Genomic DNA, 17,177 nt, shown 5'->3' with positions numbered 1-17,177 from the left:
ATTTGAATTCTTTATAAACTTGCAAGCGAAGATGCTCTTATAAATATGACCGGAAGAAATTTTATTTATTTTTTGATAAGCGACTTGAAGAAGTAATTAATTAGTTATTCGGTCAATGTTCACTATTGTCAATATATAATGAATAATAGAAGAATGACTTTAAAAAATAAAATAATAGAAGAATTCTTTTCTGTAGAAATAATAATGAAATAATGCTCAAAGATTTAAAATACAAAATCTCTCCAAATTCTCATTCAATACTCGATGAACATGAGTTTCTATAGATACACATAATAACCAACAACACATTTTTGCAGAGAAATAATAATTTAAACAGATACAGGTCAATTGTGCCAATAGAATTTTCACAACATTAACTGGCTTTTATTTTATTTTTCATTTAGGAGTAATAACTAAGTTGAATGATTGTTTAATCAATCTTAATGTTCCGGTAAATCAATCTTGACCAAACCCAACTCAGTGCTAAGCTTTAAACATTGATCAGAATCAATTTTACTGGCATCGGGACTGAATTCAAGGGGTTTAACAAAACGTTGCAACGAAGAGATAGTTACACCCAGGTTCTTGGTGGGGACAGTCATTTCGGATTCCTGGTCCATGTTATATGTACATGGACCCTTTCCATTTGCTTTCACCTTGCAAACCTCTTCCTCGTGAGCACCTTCAATTTGAAAGCTGTAGACACCATTTTCGTGGGTGGTAGTCTCCTTCACTAATGTCACGTTTTTCTCTCCCTTTGTGCACTCGAAAGTCACTTTAACACCTGCACATCATTTGATCAAGATTAGACCGTCAAGAATGCTAGTTTTGGCGATCAATTTTATCCTTTCCATCTCTAACTTCTATATTCATTTCAAAAAATTTCTAGCATTAATGATATATTAATATTATATACATATATATGATGAGTAACAAAAAAAAAAATATAGATGATAAATTATGGTTCAGAAAATATAAGTTGTGTGATAATATTGTTGTTATTTACCTCCTAGGGGTTTGCTCATCCTTGTCTGCATGCCGAAGCCGCAAGGATCACAGTAGATCTGGCCATAAACAACGAAAAAATTAACTTTATTTGCTGCAGCCTTTGGTGCAACTTTTGCTGCAGCCAAGACAGATGGGAAGCAAAAAGCTGAGACAATGAGAGCAACGACAGCAAATGATCTTGCCATTTTATTTGTTTATTTATTGTTGATTGTTGATGGTGGTTTATTGTTCTGAATTTTATTTCCCCTTGTGATGAAAAACAATGTGATACTACAAAGTCTTATGTAGGAGCATGCAAGAATCTTGGTCCAATCGTTTGTGTGTGGTAATTAACTAATTATGGAGTTTGTTACATTTGGAATGAGAAAGACTTGCTCATATTTTGATTTTCCACCATTGGTTTATTTGACTTAACAAATGAATGAGATAAAACTTCGGAGCCTCTTTCAAATTTGTATTGCCTATTTGGAAAAATAAATATAATTACTATTACTGTGTTGGACATGATTTATTTTAATTTCTTTTATCTCAATTAGAAAAAAGAAACAAAATTCTTGTATAGTTAAAAAGTTCAAAATTGGAACCAAGGTTTTACATCTTGAGAGTTTACCTCAACTCGTTTTGCTTAGGTAAACTCGACTCGAGAACTCGTACGAGTTTACCTAAAATTAAAATTAAATAAAATTTATTATTTACATGACATATGTAAACTAATAAACTAGTTAATTTCTTCAAAAGATCAATCCTTTTAAAGTTCCATAACATCATTTTACTTTTCTAGCATCACCAGAGATGACTTTTTGGCAAAAAACTATATTTTACTTTTCTAGCATCACCATTAACATCTGTTCCATAGTTTCACCCAATATCAGTCCTATTACCCATAATAAATATATATATATATATATATATATATATATATATATATATATATATGTGTGTGTGTGTGTGTGTGTGTATATGTATGTATATGGGGTAGTGAAAATGGAAAAGAGGAAAAAAATGCATGGATTGATACGTGGAAGAAAGATGCAATGGAAGCATGTATATGTGTATGAATGTGTTGAAAGAAACCATTATTGGAAGCATGTACCTGCGTAAATTAGTAATATTTCCTCTGAAAACACAGACTGAAACCCACTCATGCTGGTTTCTTTCACCCATATTCCAATTTTTTCTTTCCTCCATAACGGTTTTTTCCACGTACATGCTTCTAATAATTGTTTCTTTCAACACGTTCACGCTGGTTTCTTTCACCCATATTCCAATTTTTTCTTTCAACCATTATGGAGGAAAGAAAAAATTGGAATATGGGGGTGAAAGAAACCAGCGTGAGTGGGTTTTAGTCTGTGTTTTCAGAGGAAATATTACTAATTTACGCAGGGACATTTTTGGAAGTTTGGTTGGGAGGTTGCTTGCAATCAGGTGGTTCTGTAAGTTCTTATACAACCGGTCAAAGCATGGTAGACGTACATTTTTTTTTGAAAACTTGGTATCCGATCCAAGGACCGACTAATCCGAGGGGACCAATCCCACCGCCCACTTGCGGAGGCCCCGTTTAAAGCCAGAGCAAGCTCTGTATGGACTTAGCCCACCGAAATTGGCACCAGAGGTAATCGAACCTGAGACCTTTGAAGGAGCAAACTCCAAGATCTCAAGCCAACCACTAGGTAAACATACATTTAATTCTTAATTTTTATATATTTGTATATATTTAGTTACTCACAAATTCTAACTAATTTTATTTTTGACCACTTATATTTAATTTTATGTCGTGCTAAATTAGAAACACACCCCTCGGGCTACTTCCATTTATTAATGAATTGCACAAAAAACGGCACAAGAAAAAATGCAGTGGTGAATATGTTGATTCTCGTGCTAAAACCACTCAGGTAAATTTACACTTTGATATTTTTTAATTGTTTGATTTATTCTTTTACCTGAATTTATGGCATTAGGCAGTGTATTCAGTTTGATGTTAGGTGAGCAAATGAGCATGAAGTAACATATATACATTTCCATAACTATATATTCTACTGGCTAATTTTACTCACTTGTTGGCCAGCTGCTACTGGGCTATTACAATTTGGTATAGTAAAAGAAAATGCTTATTTTATGTTAATTTGTTGTAGTCAGGTTCATACTATTCTCATTATTATATGAGATTGAGTAATTATATATTTGAAGCCTTATAATTTCCTTTGTTTTTCTCGAAATAATATGGTTTGATTGAGTAAAAAAAAAGTTGTTTGCTTGTTACATATTCTTTAACACAAAATTCGACATCAATATTATATATTTGTTTAGTTTCCAACTTTTATGTTATTTTTTCTCTAACCTTGGGTAAAAATTGAGTACACTGAGTACACTATGATATTGGTGAAAATTGAGTTTGATAGAGTTCAAAGCATTTTGACGTGCGTTTGGCCATTCAAACGGCCAACCAAACATATACTAAGAAGTTACTGTAACACCCACAACGTGGCCCAGTAACAGTGCCGGGTAGCCCATATTGGAAGTCGGCCAAGGCCGGGTAGCCCAGGGAAGTCGGGCTGTTACAGGATGACCCCACGTTGATATGAGGAACCGAATCACATCGGAATGAGAGGGATCTGGAGGCCGTGTAGGTATGGGACTACATGGTTGAAGGAAGGCTTATAAGAATTGTTAGGTACTACCCATATCAACAAGATGCATCTTCTTTTCGGGAGCTCAATCCATAGGAACTCCACAGTTAAGCGTGCTTGGCTTGGAGTAGTACTAGGATGGGTGACCTACCGGGAAGTTTCCCGGTAAGCATGTGAGTGAGGACAAAGCATGCTGAAAAGACTCGTGTTGGTTTGTGGGGTTAGTCGGCAATCCTGTAAGCAGTCTGGGATGTTACACTTGGTATCAGAGCAGACCTCTCCCAGTACGGTGTGGTTCGGGGACGAACCAGACGGAAGCTGGTGGGCATGTAACACCCACAACGTGGCCCAGTAACAGTGCCGGGTAGCCCATAGTGGAAGTCGGCCAAGGCTGGGTAGCCCAGGGAAGTCGGGCTGTTACAGGATGACCCCACGTTGATATGAGGAACCGAATCACATCGGAATGAGAGGGATCCGGAGGCCGTGTAGGTATGGGACTACATGGTTGAAGGAAGGCTTATAAGAATTGTTAGGTACTACCCATATCAACAAGATGCATCTTCTTTTCGGGAGCTCAATCCATAGGAACTCCACAGTTGAGCGTGCTTGGCTTGGAGTAGTACTAGGATGGGTGACCTACCGGGAAGTTTCCCGGTAAGCATGTGAGTGAGGACAAAGCATGCTGAAAAGACTCGTGTTGGTTTGTGGGTTTAGTCGGCAATCCTGTAAGCAGTCTGGGATGTTACAGTTACTTTTCTCATCAATTGTAATTTGAATTAACAAGTGTTATTATTTACGTATACAGGAGATGTTTGATATTAACAAGTGTTATTATTTACGTATACAGGAGATGTTTGATGGGAGGGCTAAAGAGGTAATATCTCAATCTGATATGCGTTTACTTGTTCATTCTACTGCACAAACCATTTGGAAGGAAACAGTCGAACATGGAAGAAGTGACAAATATTGGGGTGCTGAAACCATGTCCTCCAAATACACAATAGATGTATTTATGAACGATCTATTGATGGGGAAGGCGGTTCTCGTAACGTGGAGATGACCCCTGAAATGGTGGCACTAATACAACAATTGAGTCAGCAGATGCAGACTCAAAATCAAGTGGCGCTTGAGCAAGTGAGGACTCAGAGTCGAAAAGAGCTTGAAGAGATGAGAACTCAAGTATGGAGGAGCCTCCCGACACCGTCCTTGAAGGCAAGGTGTGCAATGCTGCAACTTTGAGCATGGGTGGAATCGGTAAACAAGGTAGTCGGCATACGTTGTTGTAATTACTTTTTGTTACGCAATGTCAGCTTCATGGTTTCGATTGAAATATCGGTCGGTAGTGCTTTGACCTCCTCTGCTCCAATCCTCTGTGTGACGGCATTATACAACAAAATGCATATATAGATGTTGTTTCAAGGGATTTCAAATAGTAATTCACTAACTATAGTTTACTTTGTGTTTAAATATGTGCTTTGTCCATTTGTTTTTTCATGGAAAAGGAATAATTAGGATATTGCTTTTGAATAACCAATTAATTCTTGATAAATACTTTTTGTCAATTTATTAATTATCTTGTATTCCATACTACAATTTTGGCCTTTTATAGCGCAATTTTAATAGCGCTTTTGATAAAATGCTATTAAAAAGGCAACACAAAGATGTATTATAGCGCTTTTGTATGAGTGCTATAATAGGCTGCTCAAAACATGCGTTAGATAGCGTTTCTAAGCAAACTTGTGTTCGGTTCAATAGCGCTTTATGGTTATAGGCTATTATTTAGCAACCCCTAAGTTAGCGCTTTCCCCAAAACGCTATTCTAAGCTATAATAATAAAATAAAATAAAAAAACTGACACTTTTTATTCTAGCAGAAAAAAAACTCTTCTCTCACCAAAAACCCACTTAGTCACAAAAACACTTCTCTCTCACTAAACTCTTTCACTCACCACCACCGTTTTCTCTTTCAAACTCTTCTCTCACCACCAGTATCGAACTCACTCTCTACCACCTCTCATTCACTAGTCACAACCACTCACCCAGAGGCCAGAAAGACCACCGAACCTTATCTGGATTTTGAACCAACCACCGTCGAACCTACCTCCTCCTCACCCACCTCCGTCAAACTGACGACCCATCTCATCATCGTCTCTCCGTCTAGCCCATCAATTGAACCCTTCATGATTTCTTCATCTCTATCTCTACCTATAACCCTTCATTGCCTCTTCGAACCGTCGAACTCTTTGTACCCATCTCTATATCTTCGAACTCTCCTTCAAATCAATTGAAACCCTTCATCCCTAAGATTCGTTCAAAGTAAGAAATCTACTAAAACCCAGAAATCAATTACTTGTTTAATTTTGCTTCATTTTTTTTTGGTATTGTTTATCATGAATATTTTTAACAGATGACTCGTTGAATGCGGCTGCTGTTTGGTTGGTCCTTGTAAGTTCTTATCCCTTTTGTTAAGTTAAATTAGTTTGGTGGATAAATTATAAACCATGGGTTTATTTGTTAAGTGAAAGTAGTTTAGTGAATAAATTCTAAATCATGGGTTTATAAAGTGAACATGCTACTAATAATCATAAGAGGTTGCGACTATATTTTAATATGATTTTTGCAAATTGTAAGACCTTGTTAATGGTATTATTGGGTAGCCTATGAAGTGTTTGATAATTTGACTACATGAAATTTGACTATATTTTGCATTTTTTAGCTTTATTTGACTATGTTATTGTGTTGCATATGAAGTGTTTGATTATTTGACTCAATGAAATTTGACTCTCTAATTGTGAGTATCTCCTAGAATTGTGAGTATCTCCTAGAAATTTGTTTCAATTTGTGTTTAGTTCTTAATATTGTATTAGAATTAATATTAATGAGAAATTAGGATTCAATTTAATTGATTTGTGTTATTGAACTCAAATATTCTTATTTCACATTTAGAGGTACATTTCTATGATTGGCGAACTTTTCCTTGAGATTTTTGGCATGGTTATGAGTTAATTTACATTGCTCTCGTGAATAAGAGGTAAATAGATGACCAAGCATATTGGAATCAAGAGATAAAAGTAGGAAGGTCAGAATCTTATCTTTTTGTAGGTATGAATCTTATATCTTCATATTATCGGTTCAAATTTTGATTGATTCAAAATTTATCGAGCTCTATTTCTTATCCCTGCTTATAAATTTATTGATCTTAAAATATATTTATCTCTACTATATATCTTATGGATGGCAGACAATTGGCCTTGAAGATAAGATGTGCCTTGAAGAAACATAGCATTTAGCTAACTAATAACATAGCTTCTGATTTTGCTGGCTGGTATGGAGTTCTGCATGGCTACTGATTTTGTGCTCTACATATTAATAATCTAGCCATGATTTGTGTTTTGTTTTATTGATTGTGTTGTAGTTAAAGTGTATTTTTCATAGCTAATGGGGCCATTTGGTGAGGGAGGTTGCATGGGATACCCTGTTTCTAATTATCAATGTTGCAAAATAGAGAAGGGTTAAATAAGTTATCCGTCCCTATAAATATATCAAATTTTGATTTTAGTCCCTAAAAAATAAAATGAGATGTTTTCATCCTCACAAAATTTTTTGTTTTATTTTTGGTCCTTAATGTATCTAATTTTGATTTGTTTTTGACATTTTTTTTAACATAATATACACATATAAATGTTGAACATAATAAACAGACATAACATGAATACAATTTGAACATAAAAAGGTTATAATTTTGACATTTACATGAACATAAAGTGGCCATCAAGGACCAAAAACAAAGTAAATTTTTTTGAAAGGATGAAAACATTCAATTTAATTTTTTAGGGACTAAAATCAAAATTCGTTATTTCTATAGGGACAAAAAACTTATTTAACCCAATAGAGAAAAGGGGTAATGGAAAGTATGGTTTTTTAAGTGAAAAGAACAAGAAACAAAATTAATGGTATTGTGGTACGGTGTATAGTGATGGAAATTTTGTGCTTGTTGAATATTGTATTAGGTTGGTATCTTTCAAATGGTGTGCTTTTTGGTGTTGAGTTACACGATGATGCTATAATACATGCCTTTAGTCAAGAGCACAGAGTTCTAATTGAATGGAGTGATCCCAACCTTCCAGATTAGTTCCCTAGGCCAGGGGTAAGCTTTGAAGAATTCTGTACTTTGGACTATCTTTTAATTCAATGTGTATATATGTTCAATATAGTTTCGACGGCGTTTGAATTTTAGTCCTTTGCTTATCCATATGGTGTCTTTATCTAGTTTTTTTTTTTTTTTTGTGATTTTTCCTTCAGACTAACTTATCAATGTTTAACAATGCATTCATATGCTCTGTAATTCATATATTGATTAGCTTAAATGAAAATTGTGTTTGGCTTTGAAGATATTTTCTTGGTAATGCAGTAAATGGTGATTGGATTTGAATGGCTTATTGTGTTTTCTCCTGCATCTTTTTGAATATGAATTTGTTCCAATTTTCATGGAAAAATCTTAATATAACTTTGAGGAGCTTAAATGCTATATTTGTGAGCTTTGTTTTTATTTCCGATAAGTGCAATGCTTGAATTATTTCTAATAAGTTTAGTAACACTGAAATGTGGCACTGGATACCGGTTTTCAGGAATGCAATTCATTTGTGTGCTTTCATGTTTGTTACCATTGATTGACACTCAAGCTTATATATTTTTCCATTTGCATTCTTCTTTTTGTCCCAGATTTGAGTGTATGTTACTTGTGGTTATAGGGGAATAATGTGTATTGTTTCATCATTTGCAGAGCATCAAATTGGTCACAAAAAAGATCACCTTGAATTGGTTCACTAGTTGATGTTCGACTTATCCCACCCTACCGCTCAATCGCGCTTTTGGTGAATGTATTTTTAAAGGTATACATTCTTAATTCTCTTTCGAACCGAATCATAATTCGTTTTCGTATTGGTACGTGATAATTCACACATGAATTTCACTGAAAAAGTGAGTACCGGAGAACCATACAATCATTAACAAACAATGTAAAAATTTAGACGAATTTATCTGGCCCAACAATTTAATGTACTACACTTGGTAGTGGACAGGTGTGTTAGAGGCAGAATGTGTTGTCTATATTTATAGAATTACTTACCTAACAATGTTAGATAACCTTCCGATGTGGGACTTGCTATTTTTCTATGTTAGATAAAACACATGTGCTAGCTGCCTATATTACTATAAAACATCACCTGTCCAAATTCTTTGAAATTTAAGAATTGCGTACCCAAACCCGTACCACGTACCCAAACGAATTGCAAACTGTGTGACTATGGATGGATAGGATCACCTCTAGACCTAATGGCCTTATGTCTCTTTGATTTTCTATACTTGTTCCTTGTTCCTTCATGGCCAACTATATTAGTGAGTTTCTTTTTTCTTTTTCATCATTTTCGTTTTTAATGTAATTTGAAATAGTTATGCCTGGATGTTAAAAATTAAGTTAGATTTCACAAGATTAGGCTGTTGGAATTTTTGTATTGGAACTGGATAGTTTGACAGGTTAATAGACAAACAGTAAATTACATAATGTCTGGATGTATTGTATTGTATTGTATTGTTTGTCAACTGAGATTCTTTTGATTTTAACTGGATTCTATATGCACTTTAGAATCCTTTGAGTTATTTTAAACTGTTGGCTATGCTGGAAATTGAATGATACTTGATTAATTTTTCATTCCATACGACACAGGAGAATATGCTCGAGGTAGATCTATTGAGTAATTTGGATCGCTTGTGACGAGTCCTCTCAATGTTTGGTGTTTTTTTTTGTGGTTGTGGCTGCTTTTATTTCATATATATGTATTGTGCACGAACTTTCATTTTTATGCAAGTGTACATTATATGTCATTTAGGATTGATTAATATTTATGACATTTGTAAATAAGTTTCTGATCAACAAATTACTAGTGTTTATTTCTATCAATGGATTAATGGATTACTAGTGTTTCTAATCATTATCTTGTTGTATTGTCTGATCAGCATTTTATTATAATGCTTTTGGCTGTAGATTTCATTTAAAAAAATAAAATAAAAATAGGGACTTTTATTAGCGCTTTATGTAAAACGCTAAGAAACATCAGTTAAAAATAGCACAAAAATAAAGCTATATTAGCGCTTTTCTAAAAGCGCTAAGAAACATCAGTTAAAAACAGCACCTACAATGAGGCTTTATTAGCGCTTATCAGAAAGCGCTATTGAAACGTTGCTATTTAATAGCGTTTGGAAAGCGCTATTATAGGCTCCTGACCTTTTATAGCGGGGGCTTTCTTAGCGCTTGATAAGCGCTATTAAGAGCCAAAATAAGTGCTATTAAAGGGGGTATGGGCACTCAATTTCTAAGAATTGCTCACCATATTTCCATTGATCAGAACCTGTTGTTGTTGAAGAGTCACACTTGCCTTTTAAATAGTAAGTGTATCATGAAACAAACACAATAAGAAAACCAACCACAAAAGCAAAATACACCCAAAAAAGAATTATATTAAAAAACACAAATTAAAACCATATCAGATCCAACAATAGTCATCACCTAAAACGTAAATGAATCCACAACTAGTATAATAAAAAGAAAATCTCATAAGGGATTTTATTTTTGGGTTTTAATAAAAAAATTTGATGAAGTTTTTCTGGTTTTAATAATAAAACAATAAATAAAATTGCTGAAACTTGACAAAAAAAAAACACAATTTTTAATCCAAAATTGAATTTCTTAAAGGAAAAACAAGATGGATATTGGATAATGAGGAACTCACCTTAACGCCCGACCAAAAGCGCTAAAGTAAGTCTCCATATGGCATTTTTCATAGCGTTTTAGTAAAAGCGCTATTAATGAAGCGCTATTGTATGCCAAAATTGTAGTAGTGCATAGTGTTAAGGATGATGAGTGCCCATAGAAATTAAGTATATGCATGAATTTGGGATTATCATAGCTGGTACCTCTTGAAATATGGGATTGTCATATCTTTTTAGATTAGAACACACACTTGGGTTACATTGGGGTGCCAATGTCATGTGACATTGGCCAACCACAATGTCACAAGTGTACAAAGAAAACAAAAACAAAAAATTGTGAGAAGAAAGTCACTTGTGACATTGTGGTTGACCAATGTCACACGACATTGGCACCCCAATGTCATCCAAGTGCTGGACACTTTGACACCAATTAGTCCTATTTGTAAGAAAGTAATATGCTTATTATATACTTTAACTATTTTCTAAATGAAACATTAGAGAAATGATTTCACTATGTCTTGGATAGTTTTAAAGAGTGAAGAACTACAATTAATTATAATATAGGTCAAATACCTTTTTTGGTCCTTTAAGTCCTTTAAGTTTGACAAACTTAAAGGTCAAACTTAAAGGATCAAAAGGGGTATTTGGTCTATAATGTATATATTTCATTCATTGATAAATGCAAGTGATGTCATGTAAATGCAATTTCGTTTATTTCAGGGCCCCTGGTATACACTCCTAATCTTATTCCTTTTCAATTTCATTTTTCTTGCTCTTATGTAATAATTAGTTACAGGTACTAACCATTTATTGGTTGTTCTTACTCTAAAAGTTTAGGACATAGAAAGCTCATTACACGTCTCTCTTGTTCAAAAAAAAATATGGGCATAATGCTTTTATTTGCAGTGCTTTGAAAGCATTCAACACATCCCTTGACCTCAAATATGCATTATATTTTCAATCTGGTAGTCTCTAATATGATTTAGTCTTTAATTTATTATCCTTTCCTACAGCTGTCAATTGTATCATTGAAGTTTATGCAGAGACTTTTTTTTTCTCTTAATCAATGTTTGAGCATTCTCTAGGTTACATTTGAAATACCTCTTCATGATATTTTTCTTTATGGACTCATTTTTAATGTTAAATGTTTCATCTTTAACATGTTCAAATTTACACATCAGTGACAATTATACATTAGTTCTAATATGTAGATCGTTGTTAACGAAACACATTAATGTTTTAGGAATTTATTCTGAGTAAGGTCCATTGCCTCAACTTTTTAGTCTAAGTAATTTGAACCAGTCATAATCAATTCTTGTTCTTCAATTAGGTTATGTGGGGAGTATAATTAGAACATGTCAAGCTATCTCATTTTGTATGGGTGTACTATATAAATGAGAGTAAATTTAAACATGAGCTTTGATCCGTAGCCTCGTTCTGGCCATGCATCATAAGGTACCGAGCGAGTGAGCTCCTGGTTTGGTAATGTTCAAATATATGATGTCATATTTCTAATTTAGATAATGTATTTTGAACTTGGTTTCCTGATAAATTGACTCTGGGCTACACTGTGTAGCCTACACACCTGCCTTTGAGAGATTAAGATTTTCACTGGATGATGCTATATACAGTTGGGATAGTTGCATACATCCATTTCTCACTGAATGGTTGCCTTTGTAGTAGTGAAGGGGGTTGATATTGTACTAATCAACATGTGCTTCCTGATGTAGTGGTTATAGGGGTATGTGCTCCACTTGAAGATTCCATGGTTCCTTACAGATAGCTTATGCTCTTCCTTGGTACTTTAGATTTTTGTTTGAGATATTGGCATTAAATCAACTAGAATGGTTTTCAATAAATATTCATGTGTCTCCCTGTTGATGAATTATCTCTGCTCTGATTGAAATTTGTTGTACTTTGTAATCCTTTGTGAGATAGACCAAAAGCTATAAAGCTTTTTTTTTTTATGATGACATTCAATCAATATTGCATAATAATTCGATAAATATCTTTGAACTACTTGCAATAAAGTTGTTTTGTTTGCTTCTTCTAACAGAGAACTTGGTTACCAATTTTGTAAACTCCTTGACCGATGCAGCTTATGTCATTTTTCATACTTAGAGGTTTGGTCCCTTACATTGAGAAAGTGTGCCTTAAATTTAAAATTTTGAATACTATAGCTTCTCGGTTTAGTTTTTTTATCAACAATACTTTACCACAGTATCATAAGACTATTATATTGTATCTAAACATATAAGAGTTCATTACAGATCATTGGCATGGATGAATTGTCCTTATAATGATGATTATTAGTAAATTTCATTGACTGATATTGTGTAGATAGATACTCCTAATACTGCAGAAAATTTCATGAAAAGCTTAACTTACACATGCTAATCTTTACGGAGATTGAACGTTATTTTTTATTAATAAAAATGGCTTCGAGAGAGCTGTTATAATTTCTCATCCAACTTTTCTGCTATTTTTTGTTTGTAGATTGACAAGCAAGAAGAATTTGAATTCGGTTTGTGGCACATGGGATGGTTTAGAGAAATGCTTGAGTAAAGACATTGAAGTTGGATATTGAAAGTTTATGGTAAAATTGGTCTTATGTTCTTTTTTAGTTTCAATTCTTAATGATAGTTAATTAAGACTTCATTATATAGAACGAGCTGCCAACTATAAATGAAATCTAATGTTCTTTTTTGGTGGATAAATGATTTACTGCTAATTCATGTTATTAAAATAGACATGTGTTTTAGACAATTTCTTTAAAAAAATGCGTTTTAGACAATTTATCAATCATCATTGGTAAATTGAGACCGCTAATTATCTAAAAAACATAGGATATTGACACCGTAATGCATACATGTGCATCAACTTTAATGTATATAACCCCTCATTGATTAACATTTTTCAACATATATTTAACTCTTAATCGACGTTGTGAGGAAGCAAAGAAAAAAAAAAAGAGACATTTATCCTACTTGTGCGCCATGCCTCGTATTAGTGTTAGATAGATGTTCAACACAGTCCAAAGAGTGTTGAAGTAAAGAAAAAACCAACTTTTTTCGACCGTTGTTTGAGTTGTTCGACACGTGTCGTACGAGTGTCATAGAAATGTTGGACACTAACGCCTGTTAGACACCACGACATCTCTAAGTCCTAGTAGTGTTTATACTTCATAGATTGTCTCTCATAAATAGTCTTATATATGGAGTATACATGAGATGCTTCAAGGTTTAAGCACTCTCAATCAATCAATCATATATCATGTTTAAGACAACGTACCTAAGCATTTATCAAATATCACCGATCTATTTCCATTCTAAATTTAGCACTCTCAATCAATCATGAGTTATGATGTGCAAACCAAAAATTTCATTTTGTATTTTGTTATTATATTTTTAATTAAGTGACATGTTCTGCTTTGGTTATTAGTTGCGAATAAGGTTGATGTTTTAATTAAGTGACCCAGTACCTCGAAGCATAGATGACAAATCCCATTTTTCTTAGGTAGTATACAGAGGCCAATTGTGAAAAGCTTAGTGGTGAACACGTCACGCAATTAAAAATACTATGTCATGTGAATATGTATTCTTTTTTGAATTTGTTAATGCATTGCTGAATTCATTTTGTATACCATGCAATCTTACTTCAGGTTCGTTGGAATGCCCGTGGTCAACCAGTTGGGGAAGAAAGGCATGGTTTTGTCAGTTACATTGGAATCGTTCGTCGGGAGGTTCCAATTAGTATGGAAAATTGGAGGAAAAAGCCAAGGTTTTGTTAGTAAATTTAGGTTTGTCATCGTTCATATATATACGTATTGTGTCAAGACTTTGAATTTTTATGCAAGAGTACATTTGATTTCATTTGTAATTAAGTTTATGATCAACACATTATTGTTGTTTATTTCTATTAATGGATGATTAGTGTTTCCGATATGTATGTATATTTTTTGTCTGGTCAATACCTAATTAGGATGCATTTAGGTGTAAATGTAATTTTAAAAATAAAAAAATAGGACTTTTTTTAGCGCTTTTATGAAAGTGCTATTAAAGGGGGAATAATTAAGATAGCGCTTTGCGAAAAACGCTAAGAAACATCTGTATAAAAGTAGCACAAAAATAAGGCTATATTAGCGCTTTTCTAAAAGCGCTATTGAAACACTGCTGTTTAATAGCGTTTCAAAAGCGTTATTATAGGCTCCTGACCTTTTATAGCGGGGGCTTTCTTAGCGCTTGAGAAGCGCTATTAAGAGCCAAAATAAGTGCTATTAAAGGGGGTATTTTGTAGTAGTGTCTTTTTCTTTCTCCTATGAGGCTATTTAAGTTCCTTTGGATACCAACCATTATATCTAAACACTTTATAATTCTCTATTCAACATCTAATTTTCTCTTTATCTTTCTCTTCCTACCACATAACTTATCTATAAAATTGGAACGATACATAGAAGATTATCATGGCCCCTGCGCAAAGATGACACACACAAATCGAGAAATTCAAAAAAAAATTATCTACCGAGGACATCTCTTGTTCGGCGGGATGTGGCCAGGTTGAAAGCGCACAACTTCTGTTTATTCACTGTGACATTTATGGCTCCATTTGGTAGCAACATTTATGGCTCCATTTGGCAGCAGGTTCGGTCTTGGATTGGTGTTTCAGAAGTTGGTCATCAAAATCTCCATGCTCATTTTTTCCAGTTTACTAATTATCTCGGAGGCTTGACGACTCGTCGATCATTTCTCCAGTTACTTTGGCTCCTTTGTGTTTGGCTAGTGTGGAAAGAACGTAATAATAAAATATTTAATAACATTCACACTTCCGTTAGATAGCTCATAGATAAGGTAAAATTTCATTCTTACTGATGGTTGAAGGCTAAAAATGCCACTTTTGTATATGGTAGTCAGCAATGGTGGTCTTGTTTGGGTATCGGCCATCGGACTTTTATGTAATCATTTGACAGACACTTTGTAATTTGAGCGACCTTTTTGGCACACCTTGTGTTAAAGAGGCGTCTCTAACTGTGTTAATATACACCGTTTTTGATTCTTCAAAAAAATAAAATACTTATCTATAACATCTATCATATCATTCTCTCTTATCTATTAATCTTTTTAGGTGTATATACACTCAGATAGGGGTATATCAAACATCTTATTGTAATTACGATGCAGGAGGTAGCCGTATATGAGAGGTCCCTTGTGAGCTGTATGATTTTGAAAGAGCAAATATGCAAAGAAACAGAGATAAAGTGTTATGAGCTAGTTATATTCTAGAAATGGAAACCATAGAGACTCTTTCCACTTTTTAAAGTTGTCCCTTTGTGTTGAAACTTCTTTTTTAATCATTCAAGATCAAGTACTTCTTCTTTTTCAATCCTTTGTTTTTAATTATTGAATAGTTATGTCTGTCTTGATTCAATAACTTGCCGAACTCAATTTAATCTGCCGAACTCAATTATGTAACACTTTTGATTCTTTCCTTCAATGATGGGCCACAATCGCATAAAAGGATGGTCTTTTTGAATTTGTGCCTACTTTGTCAATGTTATGCTTTATTGAAAATAAAAAAGAAGGCAAATTTGTACTTGTAGTAGTAGCATAGGAGAAAGGAGGTGGAAATTAGGACTCCTTTCTTGATTGGTTTATTTATTTATTTTGATTTTTGAACCATGTGATACGATACTTAAAATAAGTAAAATAAGGAGTTCCCTCAAAAAAAGTAAAATAAGGAGTATTGATGGATTATAATTAGAGATTAGTTTTTTTTGGAGTAATAACACGTTGGAATTAATTTTAGAATAAATTATGATGGAATAATTTTAGGCGATTAGTTTAATTCTACTTTATCTTTTAGTGTTATTTAGAATTTTTAGTATAACTATCATTTCTATTTTATAGTTGTTATGGATCATAAGCATTTGTGTTGCCTCATGTTGTTTTGTGATTTGAGGGAGATTGTGGCCGTTGGATCGGTGTGATTGAGTGTGGAGATTTCATGTGGATATAATTTGTAATCATGGAATGTGGTCTATTGCAAATGTCATGTACTTTAGAGTTATAGTGTTGTTAGATTTTTTGAGTGGCATGTGTTGTTCCATTTGTTGTTTGCCTGCACAAAGTAGTGCATTTTTCTCCATAATATTAGTATAACTACCACAATTTTGGCTTTTAATAGCACAATTTTAATAGCGTTTCTGGATAAATGCTATTAAAAATGCAACTCATAGACCAGTTATAGCACTTTTCAGAAAGCGCTAAAGAAAACTTGTTAAAAATTGGGATAGATAGCGCTTTTCCATAAACGTTGTTATTGTTGTTCGCACTAATAGCGCTTTTCCGAAACGCTATTGTTGGAGGGGGTATAGATAGCGCTTTTCACAAACGCTATGTTTGGGCTTTATGAAAATTAAAAAAGGCAGATTTTTTTTTTCCAGATTCGCACACAAACTAAAACAAATCAGCTTCTTCTTTTCACAAACTAAAACACTTTCTCTCTCCAACATTGGGATTCAAAGTCAGAACCACCGTCCAAAACCAGCTTCTTCCTTTGGTCAAAAAACTAAACCGTCGTCCTTCTCCTAAATCGAAACCACCTTCTTCAAAATCGAAACCACCGTCCTTCCTTTGCATCAGTGAAAATCTAAACCTAAAACCATCTTCTTCCTTCCTAAAACCACCGTCTAAATCGAAGTCAGAGTCACTCTCTCTCTCACAATCGACGTCGGAATCGAAGTCATTCCGTGGTAAGTTTTTCTCTTTCAATTTTTTTC

General features: G+C 33.8%; 1 protein-coding gene, 4 long non-coding RNA genes and 1 pseudogene across 6 annotated transcripts; 4 read left to right on the top strand and 2 right to left on the bottom strand.

The window, feature by feature from the left end:
- Nucleotides 1–223: 223 nt before the first annotated feature.
- LOC146949595 (major pollen allergen Lol p 11-like) lies at nt 224–1,762 on the bottom strand. Its single transcript, XM_085745554.1, has 2 exons — nt 1,007–1,762; nt 224–784 (listed from the first exon to the last, which is right to left on the bottom strand). The coding sequence occupies exons 1-2, from the start codon at nt 1,191–1,193 to the stop codon at nt 441–443; spliced, it is 531 nt and encodes a 176-aa protein (XP_085601680.1). The 5' UTR covers nt 1,194–1,762; the 3' UTR covers nt 224–440.
- A 576-nt stretch (nt 1,763–2,338) lies between these two features.
- On the top strand, nt 2,339–5,184 carry LOC146949594 (uncharacterized). Its single transcript, XR_015025431.1, has 3 exons — nt 2,339–2,678; nt 2,795–2,900; nt 4,483–5,184. It is a non-coding gene; the product is annotated as an uncharacterized LOC146949594 (long non-coding RNA).
- A 335-nt stretch (nt 5,185–5,519) lies between these two features.
- On the top strand, nt 5,520–9,624 carry LOC146949593 (uncharacterized). Of its 2 annotated transcripts, XR_015027339.1 has the most exons (3): nt 6,958–7,781; nt 8,418–8,526; nt 9,360–9,624. It is a non-coding gene; the product is annotated as an uncharacterized LOC146949593 (long non-coding RNA). The 2 variants fall into 2 exon arrangements; XR_015027338.1 differs by having other exon boundaries at nt 5,520–7,781; nt 8,418–9,624.
- A 2,857-nt stretch (nt 9,625–12,481) lies between these two features.
- LOC146949592 (uncharacterized) lies at nt 12,482–14,258 on the top strand. Its single transcript, XR_015027337.1, has 3 exons — nt 12,482–12,525; nt 12,899–12,998; nt 14,064–14,258. It is a non-coding gene; the product is annotated as an uncharacterized LOC146949592 (long non-coding RNA).
- A 548-nt stretch (nt 14,259–14,806) lies between these two features.
- Nucleotides 14,807–14,917, top strand: LOC146949591 (U6 spliceosomal RNA; annotated as a pseudogene).
- A 571-nt stretch (nt 14,918–15,488) lies between these two features.
- LOC146949590 (uncharacterized) lies at nt 15,489–16,168 on the bottom strand. The gene is made up of 2 exons (XR_015027336.1): nt 15,831–16,168; nt 15,489–15,769 (listed from the first exon to the last, which is right to left on the bottom strand). It is a non-coding gene; the product is annotated as an uncharacterized LOC146949590 (long non-coding RNA).
- Between the last annotated feature and the right edge of the window lie 1,009 nt (nt 16,169–17,177).

The sequence above is a fragment of the Medicago sativa genome, chromosome 2, assembly GCF_051527215.1.
Source record: "Medicago sativa cultivar Bolivia chromosome 2, Bolivia_mono, whole genome shotgun sequence".
NCBI lineage: Eukaryota > Viridiplantae > Streptophyta > Magnoliopsida > Fabales > Fabaceae > Medicago > Medicago sativa.
Note: the sequence above shows the minus strand (reverse complement) of the source record. Positions and strands in the feature narration are given on the sequence as shown.